This window comes from Gnatocerus cornutus, chromosome 6 (assembly GCF_029298725.1).
Source record: "Gnatocerus cornutus isolate USDA-ARS CGAHR chromosome 6, icGnaCorn1.1, whole genome shotgun sequence".
In the NCBI taxonomy this organism is placed as follows: Eukaryota; Metazoa; Arthropoda; class Insecta; order Coleoptera; family Tenebrionidae; genus Gnatocerus; species Gnatocerus cornutus.
The window spans coordinates 6,663,527-6,677,805 of NC_142238.1; the positions used below are offsets into that span (position 1 = coordinate 6,663,527).

A 14,279-nucleotide genomic window follows, 5' to 3' on the forward strand; every position below is an offset into this window, starting at 1 on the left:
CCTGACATTGTAAATAATTCTTTAGCGATGGTAGGGAGCAAAGGTATCTTCAACTGCGACAACGCAATTTTACGCCACTGATTTAAAATCGGGCCCTAAGTTCTTATTTTTCAATGTAAATAATTAACTATTTCTATTTAGTGTCCAAAAGGTGCAACAATCAACGTTAATCAAAATTGAAGTGACTTGTAAAAAATTGATGTAGTTTGCCACTGTCCGTCATAGTTTTAAAAACTAACTTGTTAAAACAGCAATTTATGCTCAGTTACATTAAATTTAAGATGAAGCTGGTCACAGTTATGTTAAAAAAACAATTCGCGAGTATTTACGCAAAAACTCAAACATCGCTAAAAATTACTCTTCTAACGCATCGCAAATTTTTGCTTTAGATTGTTAAGCTTGATAAAGCGAATGCAAAATTGCAAATATTTATTTTTGAAACTAAAAACGATTTTGAGGGTGATTATTACTGTTGCCGGACTCGGTATAATTCACTGTTTTTCACACAAAATTTTGTTATTTACGCATTAATTTTACATTTCGTATTTTCCAGTTTGAAATTAGAAGACCTTTTTTCCGCAATTATAAAATGTGTATTATTGGGAACATTTTCTATTTAAAAAACTTTATCCGATAATTCTGACTTAAAACCGCTACTTACATTTTTACTTTCGGAACTATTCCTAATATTTTTCATCACCGTTTTTTAATAAAATTGTTGGCTCAAATCTTGGTGTTGATAAAAATTATCAAAAACACAATTTATTCCCAAACACCAAATTTTGTCAAAAACTGCTGACGTGCAAGTTTGATAAAAGCAACTGACCAACTTTAATCGACAAAACTCTAGAAATTTAAAAAAGTAGGTACATTGATTTACAAGTCGAGCACAGTCAAAAACACAAGTATCCAAAGATTGAAAGAATTTAAATATTTTTTCAAGATATTTATTTATAGGTTTTCCGAAATACATTTTTAATTGCTTTTAAAATTCGTATAATTAAACTACTAAGATGGCCCCTTGAGAACACAGCTACTTTTTAAGAAAAACACCCCGATTTTCAAGGGTTAACAGAAAAGCAGAAAAATCGTGAAAAGACTCCCGTTTTTAAAGTATATTTTAAAATTAACATTTTTTAAAGAATTTGTCCGGTTTTTCCAACTCTTTTTTAAAAAAGTCAAAATTTTAAGAAGTATATCCTGTTTTATCAAACGTGAATACGGTTTCGTACAAACAAATTTCCCTTTTAAAAACATTTAAAATTAGGAATTTTACCTTGTTTTCAAAGATTTTACTCTGTTTTGAATTTTGTACTAGTAGGCCCCCTCAGAACACAACACATTTTTAATGCTTTTAGCCTGGTTTTCAAACTAACTTGAAAAGTTAAAGTTTTTAAAGAATTTGACCGGTTTTTCGAAGTCACCCTTTTTTTAAAAAGTCAACATTCCAAGGAAAATACACCGTTTTTTCAAACAAGAATACGGTTTGGTCCAAACAAATTTCTCTTTCAAAAACACTTAAAATTCGTCTTTTTACCCTGTTTTTCTGTTGGACTACTTCAGAACAAAAATGAATACGGTTTTGGCCTGGTTTTCAAAGTAGCTTTTAAAAAGTTAAATTTTTTAAAGAAATTGCCCGGTTTTTCGAAATACTTTGTTTTTTAAGCAGTTTAGTCCTATTTTAACAGTCTTCTTAATTAAAAGATAAAATTTGCCTTTTTTGCTCAGTTTTTCTATGGAGCCACTTCAGCACACATATGAATATGGTTTCGGCCAAGAAAAGTTACAATTTAAATATACTTAAAATTCGTCTTTTGTCCTGTTTTCAAAGATTTTACCCTGTTTTGAATTTTGTACTAGTAGGCCCTCTCAGAACACTTTGTTTTTAATGCTTTTACTCTGGTTTTCAAAAGTTTTTAAAAAGTTAAAATTTTTAAAGAATTCGCTCGGTTTTTCGAAGTCACCCTTTTTAAAAAAGTCAAAATTTTAAGAAATATATCTTGTTTTATCAAACGTGAATACGGTTTCGGCCAAGAAAAGTTACCATTTAAAAATACTTAAAATTCGTCTTTTTACCCTGTTTTTTCTGTTGGGCTACTTCAGAACAAAAATGAATACGGTTTCGTTCAAACAAATTTCGGACAAAATCTCCATGAGCGAAGCGAATTTCCCTTTCAAAAACACTCAAAATTAGAGATTTTACCTTTTCAAGTATATTTTTCAGACTTTCCCTTGTTTTTAAAAAAGTTAAAAGTTGAAGGTACTTATTTTTTATTCAAACATACGATTTTTTAAGTTAATACACTATATGTTGAAACAATAAGTAGTTAAATATATGATATATTCTAACTCAGATTATTATGCCTAGTTTTCTTAGTCATTTTCCTATTTTCTATGCATTTTTTTCAACAAAAACCCGTATTTCTAGCAAAACATCAAAAAACAACATTGAACTTTAATCGATAAAACTCTAGAAATTTAAAAAAGTACATTGATTTACAAGTCGAGCCCAGTCAAAAACACAAGTATCCAAAAATTGAAAGAATTTAAATATTTTTTCAAGGTATTTATTTATAGGTTTTGGGTTTTACAGTCTTTTCTTGAAATGAAAATTGTGGTGTTAGCTTCGACATATTTGAAAGCTAATTGTCTTATTGGTAACCTATAAAATCCACCGGTAGCAGGTAAGATTAGAGACGAGGATCATTGTGTAAAATTCGTACAATTAAAGACACAAGTGGATTCAGATTTTTTAAAAAATAGTTTTTTTGCATAATAACATTAAACGCCAATTTTGCTTTTCCTGAGTGGTTCTGGCTTAAAAAATATTAATTTGGGAAGTATTTTTATTGATTAGTGAGATGTATTATTATGAAGAGTAAACTTTTAAATCACAGAAAACAACAGAGTCTAAAAGGTCCAAAAACTCATGTGTCAGGTAAAAGGTTTGGTTAAAAAAAATTAAATGCGTTTTTCTCAAATAAAAATATTAAAATAATAAGTAATTTTAAAATTTCCCCGGCGACCAGTGAGGAAAAATTTTGGATCACATTTACGAAAATTACATTTTTCAATTAAAAAAAACATTCTTCCATTACGTACTATGGGAACTGGAAATTTGGGGATTTTATACATACATTTTCCATTAATTGAAAAAAAATTACGCCCGTAAAATTTTTGTCTACTAGAACCAGAAATTTCACAAGCTCAAAACGCAGAGAAACTCAAATCCTGATATTTTAACTCATCTTTGGTCCAACACGAATTTATTGTTCCAACCGCTGGGTTTCTTAGGAAATGTGCAGGTCAAGCGACCGTTTCCATAAAGTTTATGATTCCCTCATTACCAAATCCTCGGTAATCCCTTTTGGCAGCTGTCAATCAAAGGTGTTGTTAAAGTTGCATACTTTTCAAACAGAAATTTTCGGGCAGGCTCGTAGACCCTTAAATGCTCTGAGAGGTTCATCCAACAGCTAGAAAAAGAATTGGAAATCTCAGAAAACCAGTACAGTATCAAAAATAGTCTTGACAGTTTCGAGTGATCTGTGGGGTTACAATTCACCCAGAGATCTAGTGCGGTTATGACTTTGACTTTTTAAATCGTTTAACGCAAATTCCCATAAACAAGTGGTTGGGTTTTATCTGCTTTGAAATAAATCGCAATAAATGTTTTTACTCAGCTGGTCAGTCTAACTAATGAAAATAATGAAATTTCTTAAAGTACGGATAGCTTAGCGTTTATCATTTTGATAACAAGTTGAAGAAGCAGAATTATACTAGAAACTGATTCTTCTGAAAAGTGAAAGCACTGAAGTAAATTCTCATCTCCACAATAGTTTTTTTACTATTTTTTATTTTTTGAAACCGATATTTAGATTGCTATCCATTTTCATCCACCGTCCAAGTGAAATCTCATAATCTCATTAGCTCTTTTACTGCAGTTTGTGAGAGTCAAAGATGTCGAAAACAAATTAGAAATTGCCTGTAATCCAGAATTTCATTATTATCCGTCCGTTCCATTATTAAATAGGTATAGTAATAAATAAATTGTCGTCTGAGAGAATCAAAAATTAGGAATAAATAGAATAAACCAATGATGATGAGTTTTGGTGTAAACCTGTTTGAATGTATACTGGACCATCAAAAATGTGAAAAACGTTAAAAAAATTTGAAGTCCTGGGAAAGGAATCTTGTAGCTGTTTTAAACAGCTTGTTAGTGGTTTACGATCAATTTTTGATTTGAAGTAGTGATCATGATTGTGAATATTGAAGCGGCGTATTTCGGATACCTGTCATGGCGGTGAGTCGTAATTTGTAAAGAACTTTTTGATCGTCACCGATTAACTAGCATCCACGCCGTTGATTTCATGCATGTGATTGGTGAATAATGAGAATTTCGTTTCTAAATTTCAAACGTACCGTCATGTTCTATCTTCCACTTAATAACTTGTTAATTCACAAAATGACTCTGCATGATTCCATCTAAATGACGATCTCAAATAATTTTCTCGGAGCACAAGCTTCTGTTTGATTGGAAATCAATGGTTGCGAGCTAGAGCGTGACACGGAGCTCATCTCTGGAAATGATTATAAGAGAACTGGTAATTATTCCCGGGCTGGATTAGACAGCACTTTTACAATTCGGCGTGACCTAGCACAAAGGATCATTATACCGTCCCTAAATGATCGCCACTCTCTCATTATTTCACAACAAAAGAGGTCTTTCTTACGTTATACAAGTAAGCCGACGAACCCACATACGTACATATGCATTAATCACGAGGGCGCCTCTCTGTCCGATATTCAAAAGGGGATGTTATTAATTCCGACAGGGCTGTTATTTTTTTTACCCGGCGAAAAATGATGAAATATTCGTGGCGTCACCGACGGTGATACGTTGTCACATAAAAACCAACAGCTGCGTTTCGTTTTCTACGTGTGTGGTAGGGATTTATTTGGCCTATAAATATTTCTTGCCCTGAAATATGGATTTTTATTGTCGCTTGTATAAAGTCATAAATTTAATGAAAGGCGGCTTTCGAAATATCAAACGGGCTTATTTATTGCTTTAGCGACGTTAACGGCCAGCTACGCTCTTATTGGCATTCACAAATCAGTAAAACACAATTATACCTTCTGTTATTTATTAGATTTATTGGATGGTAGGAAGAATACCGACGTTGTATCGGCACGTTTGAAGAGGTATTTGACAAAGGGAGGATCTGAGTGACTTTTTATTGCGGGCAATATAACCCTCTGTTACCATCCACTAATAAACTTTCTGCCGCCTTTTCAACAGTTTGACAGCCGTTCTCTTTAGTCATATTTTATGTGCGCCTGGACACCTCTACCAACATCTCTACTACCATTTTATTAGTTTAATAGAATTTTTCAAAAATTAGCATCTTTTCTCCGAAATAAAATTTTACACAAATTGGCAGGTAACGGGGTCGGATTGTAAACAAGAATTTACACCGACATGTTAAAACACTTTTTCGGCAAACATTTCTACCTGCGACCGGAAATTCTGTGTCAATAAATTTGTGAAAATGAGCTTGATTATAAATTCTAATTCCGAATTTGGTATTTTCTATAGCGTGCACTCTAAATTCGGGAAAATATTGGCTAGCTACCTACACCTGCAAGGCATTTATTTAGCACACGAATATACCTGACTGTTGTATTCCAGGAACATTTTTCGTGGAGGCTTTTTAACAGATTTTATATTCAATGGTTTTACTTTTTACCGCATAATTTGGAGCCATAAAGTGCCGCTTTATATATACTAGTAAAATAAAGTGCTTTACTAGTCCGGGAAGTGTTTCTGGAGAAATTGGTACAACAAAAAAAAAGAAATTAGAAACGTATATGTGAAACACAGTTAATTTCTGACTTTTTAGTATTTCTCCTTAATTTAAATTGAAATGTTTGAGATATTATAATTATTTATAATACACAAAATGAACTGAGATCCAATTTCGCATATACACACATACATTATTTTAAAAGCACTGTTTTTTATAAATTGGCCTTGTTTTTCCATCGTAACCAAAGACTGGAGGTACTAGTTTCTGTAAAAAGAATAATTTTCCTTGATACTAGTTTTAATTACATACATTTACATTATTTATAAATGGCAAATCGCATTGGTGCGGTTTTACGATAACTAGCTGTACTTGCTGATTATGGGAAAGGAAACTCCTCTCATGCCTTAGCTTGTAATATAGCTATAATATTCAAATTCTATTCGAGTCATAATTCATTAAAAGCTGCGTTAATAAATGTTTCCTCGTCAATAAATTACGAGTCCTAATGGCGACCAACTTTAGCGTTTAAATGTTAATGTATTCGTAATGAAAAATAAAATTTTATGTGCGTTTTTACGACAATAAATCCAAGAGTTATATTAAAATAAAGTTGTCTGCAATTTATTTTATCTCTTTTAAAATCGAAATTATGAGACATAAACCAGTAGCTACATTAAGTCGAGTCATATAGATACGAGTTATATTTATGAAATCCCCAAATGTGATCACAGCATACAGCATAAGCGAGCAGTTAATATTCTTACGATCGCGTCTTGTTCGGTCTTCACGGTGATCCTTTTGGTCTCGCTTCTTTTCGGCGGTATCAAATGAAGATGGCGCATTTTCGGTTGTCGTAGAGTAAATCAGAACCAAGACGAGGGTTAAGCGTTTCTCCCGGTAGTCGGGTTGGGACAATAAGGACGATCATATATTCAGATTAAGGCCAAGCTGGGTTTACATAGGCGTCTCTAGCCTCAATGCCCGAACGTAATAAGAATTGTCAAATATTTTACTCGTAAACATTTTAAGGCTGTGCGAGAATGTGAAGTGCAGTATATGTCCGACATAAATTGTGACTAAGAGCTTTTATTACCACAATAAAATAGTAATGGGTCCCGGTAAAAGCCGACGGCTAGGCTAAGGTCAATGCAACACCATCCACCGCCAGTTTTTTTTATATCGAATTTCGATATAATTTATCGTGCCCCACGTGAATAAACAGGAGCGGATTTCGTGGAGGTTTCAATGACAGCTGCGACAATAAAGGCTCTGGTGACAAAAGGCCACATAACTGGTCTGCGCCGGTCATTATGTTGGATTGTGCAGCATTTGCCGGATTACCTTTGCCGCCAGCAATGAAGATTGATTGGGGCGGGGGTGCAGATACATCATCTTCGACGGGATCGACCTGTCGCCACAAATTATAGGGAGGCATGATGGATTTTCCTGCGTCGATGACGATGTCGTCTTCTGACAGTTTGTGTAATCGATGGATAGACGAACGTTTTTAACAAACGCACTTGGTATTTGTCTCTCGCATTATGGATGTTCGCACAAGCGAAACGACAATGCCGAGAGAGAAGATTCAGACAGCCATTCTGTTGCGGTTCATAATAGAATAACCGGCTTATTTATTGGGGTGCTATAAAGTATGTCTGGGTATTTATTATCTAACAACACGGTGAGAGTTTTACAGAACTCACAACCCTCTGCTATAGCTCGGCCATTTTAAACTCTTTTTGTCTAAGGGAACGTACATTCAAGTTCTTCTCTAACCAACTTCATTGAAAAATAATAAATTTTATGGAAACGACAAGTTAATTCGCTGACACATCAGCTCTTGTTCATGTAATTTTTTTCCAAAGTAATTTGTCGGCACATTTGTTAACACTAATTATCATCAGTTACACTATGATGGCTTTTTGTTGATCCGTAACCTGGTTTTCACGTGATTTTAATTAGCAATTTCTGCAGTGACCTCAAGCGTACACGTGACTTGAATAAAAAGTTTTTGTGTAGTTTTAAGTAAATTAGCACCATTAAAGGTGCTGATAAAAATTCCCATTGCAGAATTTCCCTGGTGGCAAAGCAAGGTACTAATTGAAAGTGTATTTTACAAAATCTTGATGTGTGGTAAGAAAAAATCGACAAGCGATTGTTGAGTGAGTACAATGGATTTTGTAGTTTTGCAAAGCAAAAGTGTATAATGAGGGCATTTAATGGAAAGTGAGCGATGACTATCGACTCTGACAGTTTATTACAACGGTCTATTGGTGCGGGGTAAAAGCTCATTGTGTTAGAGACGTTGCCTGAAAGGGCCTCATCCTGTAATATATCATTAGGAGCATTCACGCAGACCATAACTAATATTAATGTATTTTCGGATTAGTCGCACCGCTGGACAGTCAAAAGAACGGTCCAAGTGACAAACCGGACATTACCAGGGCACAGCTGTCTGAAAAAGAGGAGGAGGTTGACCTGTCACATTAATTTACGTCACATACCCTCCACGGGATGCCACGGCATTTTTCACGTCATGATGTCGTTGGAAAATAAGGTACTGTGTGCAATTTTGCGTGTAATTCAGAACCAGCAGGGTGACCGAGGCCCCCGTTCACGACACTCATTGTGTTTGCAAAGGTTCGATTGATTTACAGCCTTTAGAAAAATGGATACGGAAGAATTATATCCCATCTCGCTGTGTTGCACCCATGTTGGACCATATATCAATTCGCATGTTCAACCCTGATCCGGCTGCGTGGTTGACGAAGACGCTGGCTTTATGTCGACATTATTGCGTGAAGGAGCGACTGCTTCTAATGCGAGATGATTCACTGCAGCACTCTGTCACATGTGCCCAAAGAGACATTATCTTTATTTAACCGGCTGCCAGAGAAACATTCTTCACAAAGCTTTTTCGTGTTTCAACGCTGATATTTTTTTCACTAATATTACTTTATTTCTACGGCCACGCATTAAAAGATTTGATACGGTTTTTCGAACATACCTATTAATGAGCAAAGCGAAAATGGAGTCCAGAATTTAATTTACGTAAATGTTGATGGTGAACTCGTTTACTACCTAACTGGAAAAACAAATCAAAGAGAGACTTCAATGGGACTAAAAGAAAGAAACTCGTGCTAATCCTGCTGGTCAGTATCTGAAAATCAACTAAAAATTGCAAATTTTAATCTTGAACTCCTCGAATTTGGACATGAAATTTGAACAAAAATAAAAAATCTCTCCATTTCCATCGGTTCTTCACTCCTCTTTTGTGAAATTAAGTGGGATGCTTTGTTTCCTGCCGGAAATAAAACTTCTACTAGTTAATAAATCGCCTAGAATAATACTAGAGGTTTCGATCAGGAACCAGATATTAGACCTGGACAAATATCCGGAAATTACGAAGTTGGCCCCAGAAGTTCGATCAGGAATGTGAATCTGCAGTTTGGTTACGAGCCACCACTACTCTAGATCGGTAATAAATATTTCATGGTATCTCTCGGCAGTCGGTTAAAATAAGACAGGAGCTAGGTGAAACGTATTTTTTCCCCACAGTGTATTCCTTCGACGATGGTAGCGCTCTAACGACCGTCAGCGCTCGTATCGATGACGTGTTTATGATGGCAGTCGTTGATGTACAGACTCTGCTAATGACTCAACATGTGTACAAAGCCGACATGATATCGTCCTGACTGAATTATTAACGCAACATACACATTATGGCAGAGGCACGTCCAACCAAGGTCGTACATCTTGCCCCGATTGGACGTCAGATATATTCATGGTAGATTTTTCCTGAGTGAATGCAGACAGCTGTTCTTTGGCGGTGAACTGTTTGTTTTCAAAAATGCGTGACTAAAAGGAGTTTCGTTTACCCCAGCGATTTGTTTGGAACAGTTTATGTTGATCTCCAGTTTTAACACCACGTGGACTTCCGAGAACTGTATATCACCACAAGCCATAAAGATACGGCTTGGCTGACATAAATTATGCTCGGCTCATTTGATAGCTCGCACAGTAAGTGCTTTTCTAAATTCTACCAAATGGCATTTACGCCGCTCCCGACGTACACTATAAATGGAACGGAGACTCACAAAGATCCAAATTTACTCACACTGTGGTCAACGAGGAGCCTTTTTAAATTTCAACGATCGATACCGAACATAAAGACTGTCAAACGATAATAATCATCATTACAAGTTTGTCAAATTAGAGGAAAAAGCACGTCCAATTCTGAAGCGGTAATAATAATTATTAATGAGGAATCGATTTTTGTTCGCTCTGACACGTATGGATAAAGAAAACAGTGGCGTCAGTCCTGCAGTGGGGAAAACACTCATAATAACAAGCTGCAGCACAAACTTCCCATATTATAAACCTCTGCATCCCCAAAATAAATTATGCATGCTGATATCTATTTATGGATATCAATATTTATTTATACGCAACGATGTGTCGTTTTACTGGTACACTTAATAATTAATGACTTTAATGTGCTACGTGGACTTTCTACAAGCCTGCACACATAAATTAATCAAACCAACTAATAGTCAGTTTCCATAGTTAAATATTTTATTACTTATTATTTTCAACAAGCTTCAATGGACTACTAAAATAGACCGAAGATAAATTTTTGTATAGCATTCGCACCCATTCTTGCACTGATAATACAATTAATAACTACTCATCAACAATTGAAAGCAAGGATATAATCTTTTACTTGAAAAACTTATGAGATTTTATCGAATTTCTTGCGGAATCCAGTAATTTATGTAGGTGTCTGAGAAAAAACACCATGCTAATTGGCTATAAATCATTATTTGTTAATAATAATTACAAAATTAAGTAAATGTAATGTTAATTTTTTGATGAATATTCACCAAGCTCTCGTTAAGGCTCTAATAAGGACAATTAACTCATTTTCGAGAAACGAATAATAAATCTTGACACTGAAACTGCAATTAACGAGTCACCAAAACGAATTGACTGCGCAAGGAAATTATTAAAAAAAAACTCGCACCAAAGTGCATATGTTTAAAGCTCCATTTTTTATAAACTTGCCTATAATTACATTCTACCATAAAGGTAAAGTGCTTATTAAACCACATAAACAAGGTAAAAAGCAGCGCTCTTGTTTTTAAAGCGGAGTATCGACGTTGCTTCAAATTACGTTCGAATTTGTTGCACGACTTGCTAAACTGGTGTTGATGAAGAACGGGGGAGTCACACGGAGTAAAGAGTGTCGACAAGTAAACAGAAGAAGCAATAACATGGTGATCTGTGGTCGAGGGTGTCAAAGCTCACACAGAAGTGGGGGATGGAGGGACGCGTGACGTCATCTTCGGTGAGAGAGCGCCTGTCGCATGGCCAGCCGAGCGTCAGTCATGCTCCAGACCTCGAAGAGAGAGTACGTTCAAGTTTAGAGTTACGTGCGAGTGTTGTTTACTGAATGGCATTAGCCATCCGAATTCTAAGTTCGTTCTTTGTTATAAAGTGGGCGTGAAACAGTGTTGAATTATAAACATGTTGAGTTCACCGAGTAATCAGTATCTTAGACCCGAATATTTGACACCTTTGCCTACAACGGTAAGTTTCGACAACAATTCCGACGAAGTCGATTTTAAATTTTGGATTTCTTTATAGTTGGATGCGAAAAAGAGTCCTTTGGCTCTCCTCGCTCAGACGTGTAGCCAGATTGGAGCGGATACCCCCAACTCCAAACTTCTCCAAAGTGCGGAAAAGTCGAGCAAGTCGAGTAAGTTAGACACTTCGAAAGACAAATCGTCGACCGCGAGTGATTCGCATCATAAACCAACAAATAATGGGCTACCTAGAGAAAAATCGCGTTCTCCGGAAGAACGATCAAGTTCTGCATCCACTGGAAGTCGCGTTCGAACTCCGTCGACGTCAAAAAGCACACTCTCGAGTTCTGCGAATGGAAGATGTGCAAGCAATCAAAGCGCGACTTCTCCGCGTGCGTCTCCCTCCGCTTCTGAACGCAAAACTCCAAGTGAAGGTGCAGCCGCCGAACACAATTCTAAATCAAGTGAAAGAAGTAGTCCTTTGACTCCCGTATCATCTTCGGCGAAGACGGCTTTCACACCGAATATTTTGACATCGTCGTCGGATCCGGCCATCAAAGACTTGCCATTGGGTACGTTCAAACCTGGTGTTCCTGTGTCGTCAGCTTTCCTCCCTGGGTATCCCGGTGCTGGATTCCCATTGCCCATGGACTTGATGACCAGCAGCTTAATGTCGCAACACCACGCTTTGAAAGCTGGAGGTCTGAATCCCTACCTCAACTACGGACGGATGAAGGCAGCAGAATCTTTGTCATCAGTTTGCAGAGATCCTTATTGCACTGGTTGTGGCGTCAGCTCTCATCTCCTAGGGAACGTAAAGAGTTCGGCCACGTGTCCGGCAGGTTGCACCCAATGCGATCACAATAAACCGCCGACTTCTACAAGTTATCTGGGGCACAGTCCGGCTGCTGCCGCCTACGCTCATGCACAATTAGCAGCGCTGGCGGCTGCTTCACACTTGCCCTACGTCTGCAACTGGATATCAGGAGACGCCGCATACTGCGGCAAAAGGTTCTCGAGTTCCGAAGAGTTGTTATCACATTTGAGGACTCATACTAGTGTAGCCGTGTCCGAAAGTTCTGCGGCTTTGTCGATGTTAAGTTCTTCAAGTTTACCGCCCACACACCCGTTGTTGCACAGGACGTATCCGACGCCGCCCCTGAGTCCTTTGGCCACCGCCAGGTATCATCCGTATAGTAAACCGTCCTTGTTGCCGCCCTCGTTGAGTTCCTCATTGTCGGGATTTCCATTGAGCCATCCCGGACTGCCACCTTATCTGTCGCCTTACTCGCTGTACGGACCTCGTCTGGGAGCGGCTCCCGGCATGCACCCCTAAAACAACCCGATTCCAAGCCAAATTCTCAAGCTGTGTTATTATGACGATTGACTTTTTTTCGACTAGTCGCACAAGATTACCTGATGGTCTGAGGATTATTTTGTCTCGGAAGTGTGTTTCTGTGTGGACGTGACTGTGTGATATTATTTTTAATATGTACATTTCGTAAGCTGGATTCGTTTTGTAAATATTCACCGGGACTCCCCGAATGATTGTAAATTTATGTACAGATCTCAGTTTATTTATTGCAATGTTAGCACGACCACTGACGTCACGATTGTATACTCTGGCATACGATTTTTGACTTTTTTCTAAATGCCTGTATGTTTCGTCGTCTATATAAGTACGATAATTATTGTACAAATTGTTCTTACTCATATCATTATTGTGTACTTTTTAAATTTTTTCTCCAAGAAATGTTTTATTGTTAACGATTTTTAAAATGTGTTATTTTATTTCTTTATTTTAAAAGAGTAAATTGCTGAAATCTGAAAGTATTTTTATTTCTCAATAACGACGAGCCGAAGAAAAAATCAAAATGCTTGGGATTTTTTCCAAGAGCACGGGCAATAATTTAACATTTCATCGACCATAAAACAAAAATAATTGGGACAAAATAACGACCCGCTAGAGCCATCTATCTAATCCTAGAATAGATCAGCCACCGCAGCTGTTGACGAAATCCTTCAGAGTTGTTCCACAAAATTGATTTCCGTCACTCTCGCACTCGTTCATCGCCAATCTACCGGATCGACGTGTAGCAAACACGAGTGACAATCTTTCAAGTTTCCCAAGAACACATTAATCGGCATTTACTTGACAACAGTAGTGACATATTTATGATTCTTACGCTTACATATATGAATGTTTACCATACATTAAGGTAATTTATTTCTATTCAAGTTGGCATTTCTATTAGTCTATAACTACTTAAGCTACTAGCAACGAGATTTATTTTAGAACTTTCTATATAGTTAATTTCAAGCAAAGGTTAGATGTCGTCGTATTTTATCGTTTTTATCGTCGCATAAATTATCAATCGTTATAACTTTTCTTAAAAGTTATTACCTCCGATTCATGGGTTACACCCAACAGAAATAAATTAAGTGCGAAAGCCTCATTACGACCGTTCTAAAAACGTCTCATGCAAGATGAGGTTCCGGAGAAATACACAGTCCATTAAACTAGTGGCACGCCACTCTGCAAATCGAAGAAATGACGACTCGATCGAAACTATATGCAACCAACTTTACATCATACCCACGGCAGTAAAATCGAACTCCGCTCGTTAATTTGATGAGTTATAATTTGGAGGTTGGGATGATCAGAATATGTATTTATCCTAAGTATACCATTAGCACCACAACCATTGTAGCCATCACAAATCACTACAATTTGGCGGCGACGCCTAGACGGCATTTAATAACACGGTCCGAGTTGGCGCCGTAGGCCCTTCTTAGCGCCAATTGTTTGTTTTGGTCGAGTTCTATTTAATTGAATGATCAGTCAAAGTAAGAACGAATCGCCATTTCGCAAAATTTAATAAATCGA

General features: G+C 36.7%; 1 protein-coding gene across 1 annotated transcript; it reads left to right on the forward strand.

The window, feature by feature from the left end:
* Positions 1-11,021: 11,021 nt before the first annotated feature.
* elB (zinc finger protein elbow B) lies at positions 11,022-13,222 on the forward strand. Its single transcript, XM_088039542.1, has 2 exons — positions 11,022-11,396; positions 11,454-13,222. Exons 1-2 carry the CDS (start codon positions 11,334-11,336, stop codon positions 12,726-12,728), a joined length of 1,338 nt encoding a protein of 445 aa, XP_087895668.1. The 5' UTR covers positions 11,022-11,333; the 3' UTR covers positions 12,729-13,222.
* Positions 13,223-14,279: the final 1,057 nt, after the last annotated feature.